Source organism: Micropterus dolomieu, linkage group LG01 (assembly GCF_021292245.1).
Source record: "Micropterus dolomieu isolate WLL.071019.BEF.003 ecotype Adirondacks linkage group LG01, ASM2129224v1, whole genome shotgun sequence".
In the NCBI taxonomy this organism is placed as follows: domain Eukaryota; kingdom Metazoa; phylum Chordata; class Actinopteri; order Centrarchiformes; family Centrarchidae; genus Micropterus; species Micropterus dolomieu.
Genome location: NC_060150.1, coordinates 51,920,440 through 51,937,431, shown reverse-complemented (window position 1 = coordinate 51,937,431; position 16,992 = coordinate 51,920,440). Strand labels below are relative to the sequence as shown.

The window sequence follows — 16,992 nt, the reverse complement described above, 5'->3', positions numbered from 1 at the left end:
TCATAGAAAATACTGTATCATAATGGTAACTTGACCATGAGGCTGTAGTCCCACAGTCTGACAATCTAGTAAGTATTACCTGAAGGACATCCACAGGTGCACAGTTCCTGCTGTGCTAATTGATGAGTGTTTTACAATCTTTTAGATATCTGAACTGCACACACTTGAAAAAATTAACAAAATAAAATATCAGCAAAACCCCGGCAGTACTTGGATTTAGATATGGAGATAAAAAGAGGTACTGAGGAAACTGACTTGGAAATCCAGCAACTAGAAAGAGAAGTGATCATTGCACACTGTAACACTAATGTTTTAATCGTTGTTGATCCCAGGGAGAGAAAGAAACAGGTCAAAAAACATTGTGGTATCCTCTCCCTGTTGTTTCATGAATAAACAGTGCGCAATATAGGCTCAATTGAAGTGGGACTATAATTTGGGAGTATTATACAATTATGAAACCTATTAAATGTATATAGATCTATATATATATCCAGTGTTGGGCAGTAGCATCGCTACAAGTAGCGCTGTTACTAGTTTTGTCATGCCTTGTCAAGGTAGTTATCCCCGATAGAAAGTGTTTCCCCTGCCCCGGGAAGCTAGCACACGGCTTATATAACGTTAAAGGTTCAGTGTGTAAGTTCTAGTGACAGCTAGTGGTAAGGGTTGCAAATTGCACCCCCCCTTCCCTACCCAAGCGAGCAGTATAGCTACGGTGCCTGAGACAGGACAAAGATAATCGTCTATGAGATAAAAGAGATTGCCATTCAAGAAATTAGGTTTCTTTAGATAGATGTGTTAAGAAATTATATAAATTATGTAAAACCATATGTTTTTTTGAATGTTATTGTTACTTTTTCATTAATAAACAACAGCCACATGAAGAAATGAAGTGCTACATGATGTCTCAATAATACATTATTTTACATTTTACAACATACCAGAGAAAATGAAGAAGATCTCAAAAATGATCACATCTAGTGCATCCAGTATGACCACAGACAGATACCAAGACAATGTAAGCCTCACTGTTTCTGCACCACAGTCCATTATAAACAAAATAATACATGACGTTTACAAAGGCATTGGCTGGGTAGGATCAAGGCTCCTCTCACTTTCTTAATTAGATAAGCAATCTGCAACTATTACCAAAATGTCTTGAATTTTTTGAAATACAACAGAAACACAAAGTAGTACTGACAGCCATAATTTGTGGTAAACGTTTTAATGGGCATTTAGCATGTGAAAGTACAAATTACATACAGTATTTGTGTGCACAGTGGGACGCAATATCCAATAACTTTTTAATGCAAATTCGTAAAGTATTCATTATTGGTCACTTGATAGGCACACGGCCTTGTTATATATCACCATTAGCAGTAAAAAGAAATGCATGTTATCCACCAGGGCAGTAAAATGTGAAGTTTAGCTGCTGATCTGAGCTTCTCTGCTGTTACCGTTTTATTACCAATAATATTCATCAGCTGTTTGTCTCAGGAAGGTAACGGCACATTTCTGTCCACATAACAAAGCCATAACGGAGCGCTGGAAGAACTACATGAAGTTACAATCCAACTACATATTTTTTCAAAGTTCAGCTGGCTGATCTGAGCTTCGATGCTGAAAGCTCACGTTTTATTGCGATCAGCGATATACAAAGCCAAAAACAGAGTGCTGGAGAGATAGAGATAACTACAGGAAATTAATCCAACTAACATAACACCACAAGCCAAAGCACAGCGCTGGAGAATAAACCAATCCAACTAACAATACATTTTTTTCTACCAGTCAGTAAAAGTGTAGCTGGCTGATGCTTCCATGCTCTAAGCTAACGTTATGGTTTTATTGCCAATTAACGTTACTGATCAGCTGATTGTCTCGCTAAGTAACTGGCAAAGCCAAACCACAGACTGGGGAATAAGTAGACGCCATGAAATTAATCCATATTTCATACCACTGACAGGGGAAACATGGGTCTCTGTGATTATGGCCAGCTAATAGCTAAAGCTCTCAACCAACAGTTTTTATTTGCATCGCTAAAGTCTGACAAACAAAGTTAATTACCTGCCCAGCAGAAAACAGACAACTTCAGCACCACTTTGAAAACATCTGTCCCACATTAACCATTAATCCACAAAATCCGTGATTTCTGCCGTTAGCTGTCTGTCCCGACTCCGTCTGGCTGTCCACTCTCGTGCTAAATAACACGTGTGTGCTCCTTCATTTGTCCAATGTCACTTCTCTTTTTACTTCTAATAAACCTGAAGACTTTGTACATATTCAATGTAGTGACGGGCGTCTACACTACCGGAATTACACAAGCAGAAGAAGAACTGCGTGATGACGAAACGCGCTCTGTAGTGCCGTATGTTCATTGTCGGCTACGGTAGAAACATGACGACAAAATACAGCGACCTCCACAGCAGGGTGCCCGCGGTTATGTACATATAAATGTCTCATTCTAAGGTAATAAAAACTTAATGGTTCATTATGTAAGGTCTTAATACACCACTGAAAACCTAGTTATGGATCTCAGATTGGATTTCTGTTAATAGAGCCTCAGAAATATTACCCACTGGACTTTTTAACGCTTTTACAGGCTAACGTTACATTTTATCGAACTTCGTATGGTTCAATGCACTGAATTGAGAATGTCTACACAAGACGAGCAATTAGTTTCACTCGTAAAGCAAACATTTATTTTGCGATAGCCAGAAAATGTTACTGTTCTCCATGTTACTGTTTAGAAGCTAGATTCAGACAAGCTGTCACCTTTTTCAAGTAAGCTGCTCCGACATACGCCACCGATACTGTAAAAGCAGCATCACTGTAATCAGTTGAACGCATCCCAGCAAGCAATTTCACGGTTAAAAGACATCCATTAGACGTCTAAACCAGGGCTGAATTTGGGCTGTCAGTGAATGTTTGGTAGATAAGCACACAAGCACAAGCGTTTCACGTTATATAAGCCGTGTGCTAGCTTCCTCTGCAAAAACCTCGTTGATAAATTAATGCTAAAACGATATATTAAACAATCCACATTATATTTTTCATTCACTTTGATGAAGTCGAGGGTCCACCTTCACCACTGAATGCACGCGCGCTCCCGTGGCAGGGGAAACACTAACTACCTTGGCACAACACCTCTAGTGAGGAGGAAACCTGTAGTAGTGGCAGAAACTTGTTTCCATGAGATGAGATGAGACATTTCTCTCTCTCTCTCCCTCTCTCTCTATTTCTCTCAGGCCTATTGCCATGAATGTTTAAGTTTTTGCAATGTTGCCAGAACACAAATTCACATATAAACAATAAAAAATACATAATTAATAAACAATTAAATCACATTATAAAAACTAAGGAAAGAGGAATAAAAACAACAAAAACACAATATAGGCCTATGTTACATTGCATTTTTTTTCAAAGGAACAATTATTAAAATAACAAACAATATTAATGATAATAATGTGATAATTAAGTAACTTTATACAAACAACAATGGTTCTCAGTTTGTTGCATGATGAAATACAATTTACTGCAATGATATGGCAGTAGGTAGGAGAGTTTCTGTGTGTTTGATTTAGCTCTCTCTCATGCACAAACACTCTTGAATCTTTAGCACTCTTTAATCTTTCTTCTATTGCTACTGTGGAATGAAGTTGGTTCAATATAAACTGTGTGTGTATATTTATAGACCTATAAAATATTTAAAATTATTTTAAAATGAACTTTTGCCATGTTGCTGTAGCTTAGCTTGCTGCATTTCATTGGGGGGTAGCTTCTATGTAGTGAAGCTTCATTTAATGTCGAGTAGCTAATAGCTTAGCTCACTACATTTTCCGAGTAGCTTTCCCAACACTGTACTGTATATAGCGCGTGTGTGTGCCGTACAGTTTTTGATTGACCTATAACGTCTGGTGCTCGCTTTGAAGCACAATATAACATTATAATTATGACAGTTTCGGTTAAAAGCAGTGATATTTTTAGCTACTCACATATTCAGTCAGTTCACTATTGGTTGCCACACTTTCTTTCACTTTTTTATTACTGTGCCCGTGTTACTTAATCTTTTATTTATTATTTTTCTTTACATGTATGCTTTTATTCCACGTAAACCTACTCGCTGATGTTCATTGTATGGTGCATGCGTCTTCTTCTCCAATTAGGAAGCCTACTAACCACAAACTGCTATTTTAATGAAGGCTAATGAAAAATATGCAAAACACATACATAAGTACATGGAATAACTGAAAAAAACACATTGGTTTTTGTTCGGCGTGACTGCTGACTGAACAGATAAGGCACAAGGATTAATTAAGCCTGGCTGACAGCCTGGTCTGGAGCAGGCTAGCTACACAGTATAAATCGCCATGGTAATTTATATGCTACTGCTTTCATGAAACAGAGTTAAGGCTTAATTCAGCAAGGATATCTGGAAAATCCCAGCTTAATCCGCTATCTTGGTCTTGTGAAACAGCCCTCTAACTCTGACCTATATCACCAAAGACAACATAACATTTGGGTTGATATTGCAAAGCAAAGATGATGAACTCTGTTCTAAGAAGATTATGAATCTAGCTGGATTTGTAATCCAGAAGTGTAGAACTGTGAAATCATGCCCTAAATATATTTTTTTAAGGAATTAAAAGTGTATATAAAATCGTTAAAAATCCCCAAAAAGAACTAAAAGAACAAAAATTACATAATATGCTCAAACACTTTCCCTGTGAAGTAACTAGCTGAACGAAGACTGAATTCTCCCCATATAATGTCTTACCACTTACTGATTTTATTCAAGTCATCTTTATTCTTTTTACGACTGTATCTTTTATTAAAAGCTGTTCCTTCGAGCTATATCTTCTCTATATCCTTATACTAAAGAAATTGATTATATGCACCCATGTTAACAGTGGTTAGCACTGTCGCCTCACAGCAAGAAGGTCATTGGTTCGAACCCTGGTCATCCTGGCCTTTCTGTGTGGAGTTTGCATGTTCTCGGGACTGGCGACCTGTCCAGGGTGTACCCCGCCTTTTGCCCGATGTCAACTGGGATAGGTTCCAGCCCCCCGCGACCCGGTACGCAGGATAAGCGGTTGCAGATGGATGGATGGATATTCGAGGGAAAAAAGACAAGCATAACCATAGTACTTTTTACTTTTGATACTGAAGTATTTTTAAAAGCTGGTTCATTTGTACTTCAGTGAAATTTAAGTTGAAGACTTCTACTAATATTGAGTAATAGTGCAAATTTATCTGTACTTTTACTCAAGTACAGGATTTGTGTACTTAGTCCACCACTGCTGATAATAAACACAAGTTTTGAATAAAATGTCATCAGTTGAAAGCGGAACGAAAAGCTCCCGCACTACCGCTGTCGGAACTTAATCAGTGTGTCATCCGGCGGAAGTAAACAAAACAATATCCAGCGAAAGCTACATCTTTTGAATTCGCTGGAAGGAGTTCTTGTAGTCGTAGCGGTGCTAATTATTTTATTTGTAAGTAAACAACAATGTCTTCAGTTGAGAGTTTGAGAGAGTTTGTCAACGAGCGACTAACTGCTGCTGCTGAAGAAATATTCAGAGTTTTTAAAAACACTATCGTCGAGTACGAGGAAGAGATCGATCGTCAGCGCAGACTGCTGGATATCGCTTGGAAACCCGAAATAAAGTTACACAGGATAGGTGAGGAAAATTTTTATATTTTAGTAACACAAAACGGAGACAGTCCATTCATATAAAATCCAAAGTGTTTCTTATTGTTTAATATACTTGTTGTGTAACGTTACCTAACTTAATACAGAATTAGATGGTACATCCTGAATTTATTCACCACATGGTGCTTCTGCGTTTACTTGCTTTATTGTCTGAACCCGAACACAGGTTGTTACAGCCACGCCTTCCCGCCGTCTCCCCCGTTACGTCCTGTTTCACTAGACACATGACGTCTCTAATCCAATACATGACATCCCTCCTTTTCTTGGAAATAAACTCATCCACTTAAACATATAAGAATAAGTGGCTATTAACTATTTGTTTCCTTTCTATAACGCCTATTATCTTTGGCTTAGCAACTGCCTTTCCACCTGTCTCTTCAACCATATACAACACAACACAAATCACTTCAACATAAAATCACAAAGTCTGTCAGGTGCCCTTTTGAGCCACTGAGTTCTGGCTATTGGCATGTCTGATGTTCCCACATTCTGGGGTGGTGTCTGAATGTGTTTCTGTATGTAGTACACTTTCCTCAGCTCCTGGTGTTTTCTCCTGTGTACTGTGCATTTGGCTTTGTTAGTCTCATATCTTTCAAATGTGTGGTGATTATCTTGTAACGTGCTCCCCTTGCAGATTTGACCACAACCTGATTTCAGTTCAACTCAACTTTATTTATAGAGCACTTTCAACACCACAAGTGGAACCAGAGTGCTGTACAGAAGGTATAAAAGAGAAAATAAAAACAGAGACAAAAAACACAGCAAACATATAACATACACAAATTACAAAGCATTATCAAATGCTAAAGAAAACAAATACGTTTTCAGATACACCCAGATACAACCCATTACAATAATCCAAACGGGATGACACAAAGGCATGAACAACCTTCTCCATATCGTCAAAAGAAAGGATAGATTTCAATTTAGATATTGAGCTAAGATGGAAGAAACTATTCTTAACGACAGCATTGATTTGCATTGATTTGTCAAATTTAAGCTCAGAGTCAAAAATGACACCAAGGTTCCTTACGCTAGACAGTTTTTCCCCAGAAAACAACCCCAGGCAGTCATCATCCACACACCCCTTATTTCCAAATAAAATCATCTCGGTCTTATCCTCATTTAATTGGAGAAAGTTATTTGCAAGCCGACACTTAACTTCGGCCAAACATGCATGAAGAGACTGAATGGCACGATTATGCCCATGTTTCAATGGTAAGTAAATTTGAGAATCATCCGCATACAAATGATACTGAATCCCAAATTTCTCAAAAATCGAACCTAGAGGGAGCATATAAAGGGAAAATAAAATTGGTCCCCACACACAAGAGGGGTAATGGAAGAAAAATAATCCCCTAAACTGACTGAAAAAGTCCTATCCTTCAAATAGGAAGAGAAACATTTCAGGGCTAAGCCCTGAATACCAACCTGATCCCTAAGACGATCAATAAGAATGTTGTGATCAACTGTATCAAATGCCGCTGTAAGATCTAACAAAAGCAAAACAATACGGTTTCCAGAATCAACACCTCGTAGAATATCATTAGAGACCCTCAAAAGAGCAGATTCTGTACTATGAGATAAGATCGGACGAAAACTACTCATGTCAGAGGTGTCTAAACCATTTTTTTTAAAAAAGGGGCTGAATAACCGCATGCTTAAAACTAACCGGAACAACACCAGATGACAAGCTAATATTCATAATAGACAGAATACTTGGGCCAATTGAATCAAGCACCTTCTTAAACAGAGAAGAAGGAAGCACATCACCAGGAGACCTGGTGGGCTTCATATGAGCAGTTATATCATTAAGCTGTTGCAAAGAAACAGGCAGAAAACTAGTTAATTTGTTCGTAGGGTCAACAGAAGGAATAAAATCAATGCCAACAGATGAAATCTGAGATCTAATTCCATCAACCTTACCAGTAAAAAAGTTTTAGAACTCTTCACATGTCAGCAGAAGGAGTGAATGAAAGAGTAGCTGTAGGATGAAGAACAGCATTTACAGTAGAGAAAAGTACTCTAGAATTATTACAGTTTCTGGAAATGATGCAGGGATTGGTATCGCTATCAATACCTTTATGGCTCAATCGAAACAGGCTAGTATCGAGTAAAATCAAAACGTCTCCAGTCAAACCAGTACTTCAGTCAATACTTTTTGTAACCAGATCGCGCCAAAAAATTACTATTTGTAAGCAACACACCGAAAGAAAGAGAAGAGCACACCTTTTTTTCCTTATCCTAACTGCACGCGCTCAGTCCATGCTGATTTTAACAGCCGCCAACCTTTGGCTGTGGTGTCAGGCATGTGTGCCACTGTTGCAAGTTTTTCACCACAAGCTTGGCTTTCAGTTGGTTTGATCTTCTGGTATCACTTAACACTTCTCTGGATGTTTTTATTTGCTAGTCACATCACTTGTCATTGATCAATTGCTGCGTTCCATCACCTCAAGGTGTACCTGGTTTGATTGCCTGGACGTGCAGCCTTGATCACCGATAAAGGAAAAAGCACTCGCTTAGATCTTTCAATTAAGTTTATTGATCATAAGCTAACAAAATAATTTTACGTTGTTTACTTTCAGCACACATATCAAAAAGAATACCGTAAATTTGTTTCCCACAACTTATTTGGTTACTCAACTATTCACTCCTCCTCTCTCATTCAAATATAAAAAAATCTCCCAAGCTGTAGTCTAATTAGGATTAGGAGCGATCTGAAACAAGTATGCAATAAATAAAACAGTTTCGTAACAAGAAAAAATTTAATAGATCACCTTGCTTCTCCACAACAACAATAAAAATAATAATAGGCTACCAATCAGCTACTATGGCTTCAACAGGTGGGACTTTATGCAAGGTATCGAATTAACTACTCAATTGGTATGTATCACTTTCAGGGTACTGTTTTTTTTCATTTAATTTTTTTACTGGTGTTACAAGTTGGCTCCTGCTTGTAACAAAGAGGAAGCTCACGCAAACATAAACTTAATGGTTTTATTGTACCAACTAAACATAAACATAAACTTCAAGGCAAACATGAAAATCAGTATTATCAGAAGGGACATGAGTGTACAGGTGAGTGTAAAATGTAGTGAGTGCAAAAAGAAAAGCTACATGATAAGTCAAAACTGAAGAGCTGGTGTGTCCCAGGGGTGGTGCATGGTGCCGTGGGAATCAAAAGAGTGAGAGAATAGGCCGAGTTGGCAGCCATCTTAAATACATCTCAGCCACATTTCCTGATGACCCTGGCCTTGGCTCCGCCCATAGACAGCCTGGAACTCAAACACCAAACCAGCACAACACCACAGACAACCCCAGGGTCGTCAAACTGGTATCGTAAACAACACCCAACCCAAAAACAGGACCGCAAAAGTCCCAGTGCAGTGTATGACATAAATCTGCAGCCTTACATTTGATTTAAAGCAGACCTGCTCCAGACGACCTGAGAGGTCTGGATGGTTCATCATGAAGCAGAAGATCAGAAATGTATTTTGGCCCTAAACCATTTAGTGCTTTATAAACTAACAGCAGGATTTTGAAATGAATTCTTTAAAATACAGGAAGCCAGTGTAAAGACCTCAGAACTTGTAATGAAATAATTGTTTAACATGTAAACAGTATTTAAATTCTTCACCCCTTTTACCCCAAAACATCTATATGACCGCTATAGGAAGTCAAAATAGATGCTTTGAAAAAGAACTTACAATGAGCTTATAAAATGAAATGCATTGTTAAAAACAGGCAAACGGAGCTCCACGTTATCTAGCTGCTCAATACAAATGTTAACTACATGTTGGGAATTATGTTGCACTGATAGATGCCATTCTGCATGCTTAATGTAATGTTTCTTATTTTGAATATTTGTTGCTAGTAGTACAACTGCTTATTTGTTTTCGTGCAAAATTATTATCAGCAAAGTAAAACAAAATGTCTGGGAGTCAAAGGCAGTGGTACAGAAAATACTAACTTCCTTGTGGAATGAAGCAAGGTGGATGTACAGTAGATGTACGTCCTTGCTACTGATAATCCGTGGTGGACAGTAGGTATTTACTCAAGTACTGTACTTCAGTTAGAGGTAGGCTTTTTGAAAGAGCATTTTCTTTTCCTGCCGCTTTTTACTTCTAGTTCGCTACATCTCAGGGGGCTTTCACACCTACCTCGTTTGGTCCGGACTTTGGGGCTTTTCAGTTTGGTCCGAACAAAAATTGCAGGTATGAAACCTCCCATGGACCACAGTCCAAACCAAACAGACAAAATTTGGTCCGACAAAAAGAGGTGGTCTCTGTTCAGACTTTCAGACTATTTAGGCCTACAGGAAGTTTGGCAGTTGACGTGTAAACCGGAAACAAACAAATGCACGGATAAATGCATTGAAATAAGGACACAATTATAAATCTCCAGAGATGCACACTGCTACATCTTTGGGTTCTCCTCGTACGGAGGTGCGGAGGGATTGCTTGCTGTCTTCTCCTCCTTTCCTGTCGGCGACGTTATAATGTTTGTGCAACGAGTATGTTTAATTGCGAATTTGAATTAGCCGTAGTAATGCCATAAAAATAATTTGGCAAATCTGCATATGTTTATTTTTTATTCATTCATTCTTGTCAAAGATACCCGCTGAACTTTTTAATAAACCAATCAATGCCAAGTATAGGGAGACGCAGCCCACATAGATGATGATGACAGGATGCAAGTGTGTCATGTAAAGTCCTTTAGTGAGGTCGCAGAATTGCAGTGTGAAACCAAACCAAAACTAACCCAATGTATCAAAACATGAACTTCGGTTCGGACCTTGGTGTGGACTTTCAGATGTTGAAAGCCCCCTCAGAGGGAGATTTTGTACTGTTTACTTCACTACATTTGTCTGACAGCTGTAGTTACTTTACAAAGTAAGATTTTTATACACAAAACACATGAAGAATTATAAAAATATGTTTTGTAATGAATTAAACTACACAACTGTTTCTACAAGTTTGTATTGTTTGTTGAAAACAAGGACTTGGATTTTGATCTCACTGTTGTGATGCTATTGGGGAAATAGCCCTACTTTATTATGTTATCATTACATGATGCATAGGTGTCATTTACACTGGGGACGCTGGGGACATGTCCCCACCACATTTTGAAAACATTCACCAAAGCCCACCAACAAACAATATGAGAACATGCAATGCAATTTCAAAATAGAAGAAACAAATGTGCAAAAAAAAGTAACTTAAGATACAAAACAAACAAGTTGCTGATCACTGCATTACGTTCTGTTATATTTTTATATTTATGAATTGTCACCTGCTAGCTGAATAATTTGTTTCCCTTTACATAAAAAAGAGACATTTCCACAATAAAGAAAATGTCTCCAGAATGCAGGAAATTGAGTGTTTAATGCTCCAATTAATCCAATCCACACCCTGCTCATATATTTCAACATTTCATATTTCTTCAAAATAGTGTTAAAAATCTTAGTGTCTTGTTCTCATGCATCATCATGTCTTTTGACCCAAGTCTGTCATCACACCCTAATTTGACCCTTATGTCCCCACCACTTTTCAACACAAAGTGACCCCCTTGACAAGATGCCTGGTTTGTTTGGACATGTTTATATTCAATAAAAAGAAAGTTGAAAGCGTAACGAAAAGCTACCGCACTTCCGAGTCGGAACTTCAACAGTGTGACATCCGGCGGAAGTAAACAATACAAGCGGCAGCATTAGCATATCTTTTAAATTTGGTGGAAGTTATTGTAGTCTTAGCACCGTATTTAATTTGTAATTTGGCAACAATGTCTTCAGTTGAGAGTTTGAGAGAGTTTGTCAAGAGCTACTAACTGAGTTTTTAAAAACACTATTGTCGAGTACGAGGAGGAGATCGATCGTCAGCGCAGACTGCTGGATATCGTTTGGAAACCCGAAATAAAGTTACACAGGATAGGTGAGGAAAGGTTCATTAAATTGGTCAAACAAAACAGAGAAAAGTGATTTATATAAAATACAAAGTGTTAAATATATAACTGTTACTGGTACTTTGAATATATACCTTCACTCATTTCCTCACGTGTCTGCATTCTTTCTTTGCCATCACAGTAGTAACGTTAGCCTGTTCCTTTTATTCTCTGTCCCTCCAGAGCTCCCACAGCAACATGTCTGTAAGGAGGAGGAGGTTCTGGCTGAACAGCAGCTCTGTATTCAGGAGAGGATCCCCGGTCTGGACCAGGAGGACCCACAGCCTCCACAGGTTAAAGAGGAACAGGAGGAACTCTGTACCAGTCAGGAGGGAGAGCAGCTTGTAGTGAAGCAGGAGACTGACACCTTTATGTTGACTCCTACTTATGAGGAAAGTGACCACAGTGAAGCAGAACTGAAAAGTGACCACCAGCTCCTCTCTCACAACTGTCATGTAGCTGAGAGCCCAGATCAAAAAGGAGGTGAGCATGAAGACTCAGGATCAACTAGAGATGTAGAGCCAAAACAAAAGAATCAAGATCACAACAGCAGAAGCCCCAGAAACAATGTACACAAGTCTACCATGTCAGAGGTTCGCCATAATCCTCACACAGGTAAAAACTCTTTCACATGTGACACGTGTGGAAAAGAGTTTAAGTTCAAGTCAGTATTTCAGAAACACCTGAGAATCCACACAGGTGAGAAGCCGTATTCTTGCAAAACATGTGGGAAAGGCTTCAGAACGAGCGAACACTTGCATGTTCATGTAAGATCCCACACAGGTGAGAAGCCGTATCTTTGCAAAACCTGTGGGAAAGGATTCTCTGACACTTCAACACTTACAATACATACAAGAACGCACACAGGTGAGAAGCCGTATTCTTGCAAAACATGTAGAAAATCTTTTAGCCAGAGGCATAGCTTGATAGCCCATGTGAGAACCCACACAGGTGAAAAGTCGTATTCTTGTGAAACATGTGGGAAAGCCTTCAGAACCAGCGATCACTTGCAACTTCATATAAGAACCCACACAGGGGAGAAGCCGTATTCTTGTGAAACATGTGGAAAATCTTTTAGCCAGAGGAGTAACTTGATGGCCCATCTGAGAACCCACACAGGTGAGAAGCCATATTCTTGCAAAACATGTAGAAAATCTTTTAGCCAGAGGCATAGCTTGATAGCCCATGTGAGAACCCACACAGGTGAAAAGTCGTATTCCTGTGAAACATGTGGGAAAGACTTCAGAACCAGCCATCACTTGCAACTTCATATAAGAACCCACACAGGGGAGAAGCCGTATTCTTGTGAAACATGTGGGAAAGACTTCAGAATCAGCCATCACTTGCAACTCCATCTAAGAACCCACACAGGGGAGAAGCCATTTTTTTGTGAAACATGGGAAAGCTTCCAGAGTAAGTAGATAATTAAAAATCCACATAAGAAGAGAACACACAGGTGAGAAGCTGTAGCTTTGCATGACGAAAAGATGATGCGTCTGATTTGACACGGGACAGAAGGCAGCATAAAGACAAGTAGTCTTGTGGAAGATGATTCAGTTCTAGAGGTTTGTGGTCAAAACTCAAGAACTCCCTGAAGTGAAGAGCTGGCAAAGTTCAGCACTGTGCTAAAAGTTTTACTGAAATCACATACTTGAAAACACCTGAGGATCAATATACCTCTGGTGATGAAGTCTTTTGAGCGCCATGTGTTGAGCCACCTCAAGTCCACTACAGACCCACTCCTGGACCCCCCTGCAGTTCGTCTACAGAGCCAACAGGTCTGTGGACGATGCAGTAAATATGGACCTTCACTACACCTCCAGCACCTGGACTCCTCAGGAACCTACGCCAGGATCCTGTTTGTGGATTTCACCTTTGCTTTCATCACCATCATCCCTACTCTGCTGCAGGTCAAGCTCTCCCAGTTTAGCGTGTCTGACTCCACCTGCCGGGTAGATCACAGACTTCCTGTCTGACAGGAAGCAGCACGTGAAACTGGGGAAACATGTCTCTGACTCCTGAGGTCATTCTCATTTCCCAAATTTCTGCCTCCTTGATCATGAATCCTTGAGCCTGTGACCCAGAAATCGATCTCAGTGTGCCATCTTGAAGGACATCTCAATTCCTAAAATGCACATCAAGGCTCGAGGAGGCTTGCTGGAGGAGCTATGAGCGAGGATACATCAGTGTATCCTTTGCAGAAGTCTTTTCAGCCACTGTGACGTTTAGAAGACGCGTGACATGCAGCTGGACCAACACATGGCCGGAGCAGGACTCTGCAGTGTCTATGTTGTATTCATAAGTTGGATTAGTTAAGCCTATTAAAAATAATCAAATGCGCAATCTCCCCTTAATGTCAGTTCACTTTGATATTTCTGATGTTATTGTTGAATGTGATGTGTGAATGGGCAGCAGGATAATAAAAATGAACACTGAATAGCGGCAGGATGAAGCGCCTCTCCAGAGATGCTGTGCGCATTTACGCGCGAGCAACAGCAACATAAATTCATATTTAAATCACCCGACGCGCCAACAGGGTCGATCAAGCTCTAATATTAATTCATGTTTTCTGTTCTTCTACACATCCAAAGGTCTCACACAGTTCAGTTTGAACCAGAGCATTCAGCACTGATCTGCTGTGTTTCATGTTTTAATAAAAGTGCCCACATAGTCTGCACATGTCATTCCAACAGTAGAGTCCTGTGATGACAGTTTTAATCGGGGCTCTATGAGATAAATGTTACTGTGTCACTTTGTAAAGGGACTGATGATGAAACGCTCATCTCATGAAGCTGAGGGCTGAAATGATCTCCTGTTTTCAGGCAAAAGGCGCTCCCCCCAAAAAGGTAGTACTGTGTAGCTAGTGAATGATCAGGCTGCTGTAATCTGTGACTGTTTCTTAACAGATGCTATAATGTTTATTGGAACCTCCAGATGTTTGTACGTGTTATAATGTTGACAGGCATGTTCCTGTATTGTGAAGAAATGATCTGTAGCCTTTAGGGCCAAAAGCTGGTCTGCTGCTCTGACAGATCACAGCTCTAACAGTGGACAGATGATGCAGCTGTGCAACAGGTCATATTTAATAACGTTGCTTTAAAATGATGGCTCCGAGGAAAGGACATCTCATTTCGTTAAATGCCTGTTTTTCCTCGACTCCTTGAGCTTGCATCTCGGGTGGGAGGGACTAAGATGCCGCAAGGAGTTGGGGAGGTAGAAAATTGGGAAATGAGAAAGGCCCCTGGACCGCCATTCTGCATGCTTAATGTAATGTTTCTTACTTTGAATATGTTTTGCTAGTAGTGCTTTCATACTTTTACTTAATGCACCCTGAATAACTTCTTCCACAACTGCTTATTTGTTTTTGTGCAAAATTTTCATTGGCAAAGTAATGTCTGGGAGTCAAAGGCAATAGTTCAGGAAAGACTAATTTCCTCATGTAATGAAGCGAGGTGGATGTAGATGTACGTCCTTGCTACTGATAATCAGTGGTGGACAGTAGGTACATTTACTCAAGTACTGTTCTTGAATTAGAGGTAGGCTTTTGTACTTTGAATATTTTCTTTTCCTTCTGCTTTCTACTTCTACTCTGCTACATCTCAGAGAGAGATATTGTATTTTTTACTTCACTACATTTGTCTGACAGCTTTAGTTACTTTACAAAGTAAGAATTTTATACACAAAACACATGAAGAATTATTAATAAAAATGTTTTGTAATGAATTAAACTACACAACCGTTTGTACAAGTAGGTGCTGAATAATTATTGGATTGACAGAAATTTTATTTGCTGTTATTTTAATCATCGTTTTTAAATTCTGTTTGTCATGTCAGCAAGCCCTGACAAGTTTTGAATAAAATGTCATCAGTTAAAAGTGGTTCAGTGATTTTTGAAGATGGCTATCAACAAATTCCCTGGAACGAGTGGGCTCGCAACCAATTTTTATTTGTTCTTTTGGAAGATTGTAAAAAAATATATTATTTCAAGCACTGAGAGTGTATAGAGAAGAAAGAACTGATGTCAAGCATGAAACAAGGTATAATCATACTGATTCCTAAAGCTGGCAAAGATAAAAGAATATAAGATAATTTGAGACCAATTGCAATGTTTATTCTGTAGCACATAACACACCAGTGTGGAGTAACAGTTACACATTGCTTAATAGAGAATCTGTCTACATAAAGGAATGATCTAAAGGGATTTGGGCTGTTGCTGATTTTAAGGATGAGAATAGAAATTTGTTACAGCATGAGGAGTTTTGTAGCTAATTTCTACTCCAATGTTCTTTCAAATACTACAATATAAAAAATATAAATATAAAATATGATAAGATGGCTGGTTGGAATGTACCTGTTTATTAAGTTGAAAGCGGAACGAAAAGCTCCCGTACTCGCGCTGTCGGAACTTCAACAGTGTGACATCCGACGGAAGTAAGCAATACAAGCGCCAGCGTTAGCGTATCTTTTAAAATCGTTGAAGTTATTGTAGTCGTATCGTCGCTAATTATTTCACTGTAGTTCAGCAACAATGTCTTCAGTTGAGAGTTTGAGAGAGTTTGTCAACGAGCGACTAACTGCTGCTGCCGAAGAAATATTCAGAGTTTTTAAAAACACTATCGTCGAGTACGAGAAAGAGATCGATCGTCAGCGCAGACTGCTGGATATCGTTTGGAAACCCGAAATAAAGTTACACAGGATAGGTGAGTAAAGCTTTATTATATTAGTAACACAAAACAGAGGAGATCGATATATACTCATTACTCATTTCCTCACGTGTCTGCATTTATTAAATTTTTCCATCACAGTAGTAAAGTTAGCCTGTTCCTTTTGTTCTCTGTCCCTCCAGAGCTCCCACAGCAACATGTCTGTAAGGAGGAGGAGGTTCTGGCTGACCAGCAGCTCTGTATTCAGGAGAGGATCCCCGGTCTGGACCAGGAGGACCCACAGCCTCCACAGGTTAAAGAGGAACAGGAGGAACTCTGTACCAGTCAGGAGGGAGAGCAGCTTGTAGTGAAGCAGGAGACTGACACCTTTATGTTGACTCCTACTTATGAGGAAAGTGACCACAGTGAAGCAGAACTGAAAAGTGACCACCAGCTCCTCTCTCACAACTGTCATGTAGCTGAGAGCCCGGATCAAAAAGGAGGTGAGCATGAAGACTCAGGATCAACTAGAGATGTAGAGCCCAAACAAAAGAATCAAGATCACAACAGCAGAAGTCCCAGAAACAATGTACACAAGTCTACCATGTCAGAGGTTCACCATGATCCTCACACAGGTAAAAGGTCTTTCAGATGTGATACATGTGGAAAAGAGTTTAAGTTCAAGTCAGTATTTCAGATACA

The 16,992-nt window shown here is 39.3% G+C and overlaps 1 protein-coding gene across 5 annotated transcripts in view; it reads left to right on the top strand.

The window, feature by feature from the left end:
* LOC123969173 (zinc finger protein 878-like) overlaps positions 1–16,992 on the top strand; it is a 63,631-nt gene that overhangs the window by 42,030 nt on the left and 4,609 nt on the right. Inside the window, exons 1-2 of one of the 5 annotated variants that reach the window (XM_046046367.1) lie at positions 16,054–16,347; positions 16,494–16,925. The exons of 1 other annotated variant lie outside the window; for it this stretch is intronic. In XM_046046367.1, the coding sequence (XP_045902323.1) occupies positions 16,176–16,347; positions 16,494–16,925 (604 nt within the window). In that variant the 5' untranslated portion in view covers positions 16,054–16,175. Of the gene's footprint in view, positions 1–11,830; positions 15,478–16,053; positions 16,348–16,493; positions 16,926–16,992 lie in introns of those variants that run through there. 3 more of the 5 variants (XM_046046357.1, XM_046046336.1, XM_046046329.1) reach the window with 3 other exon arrangements.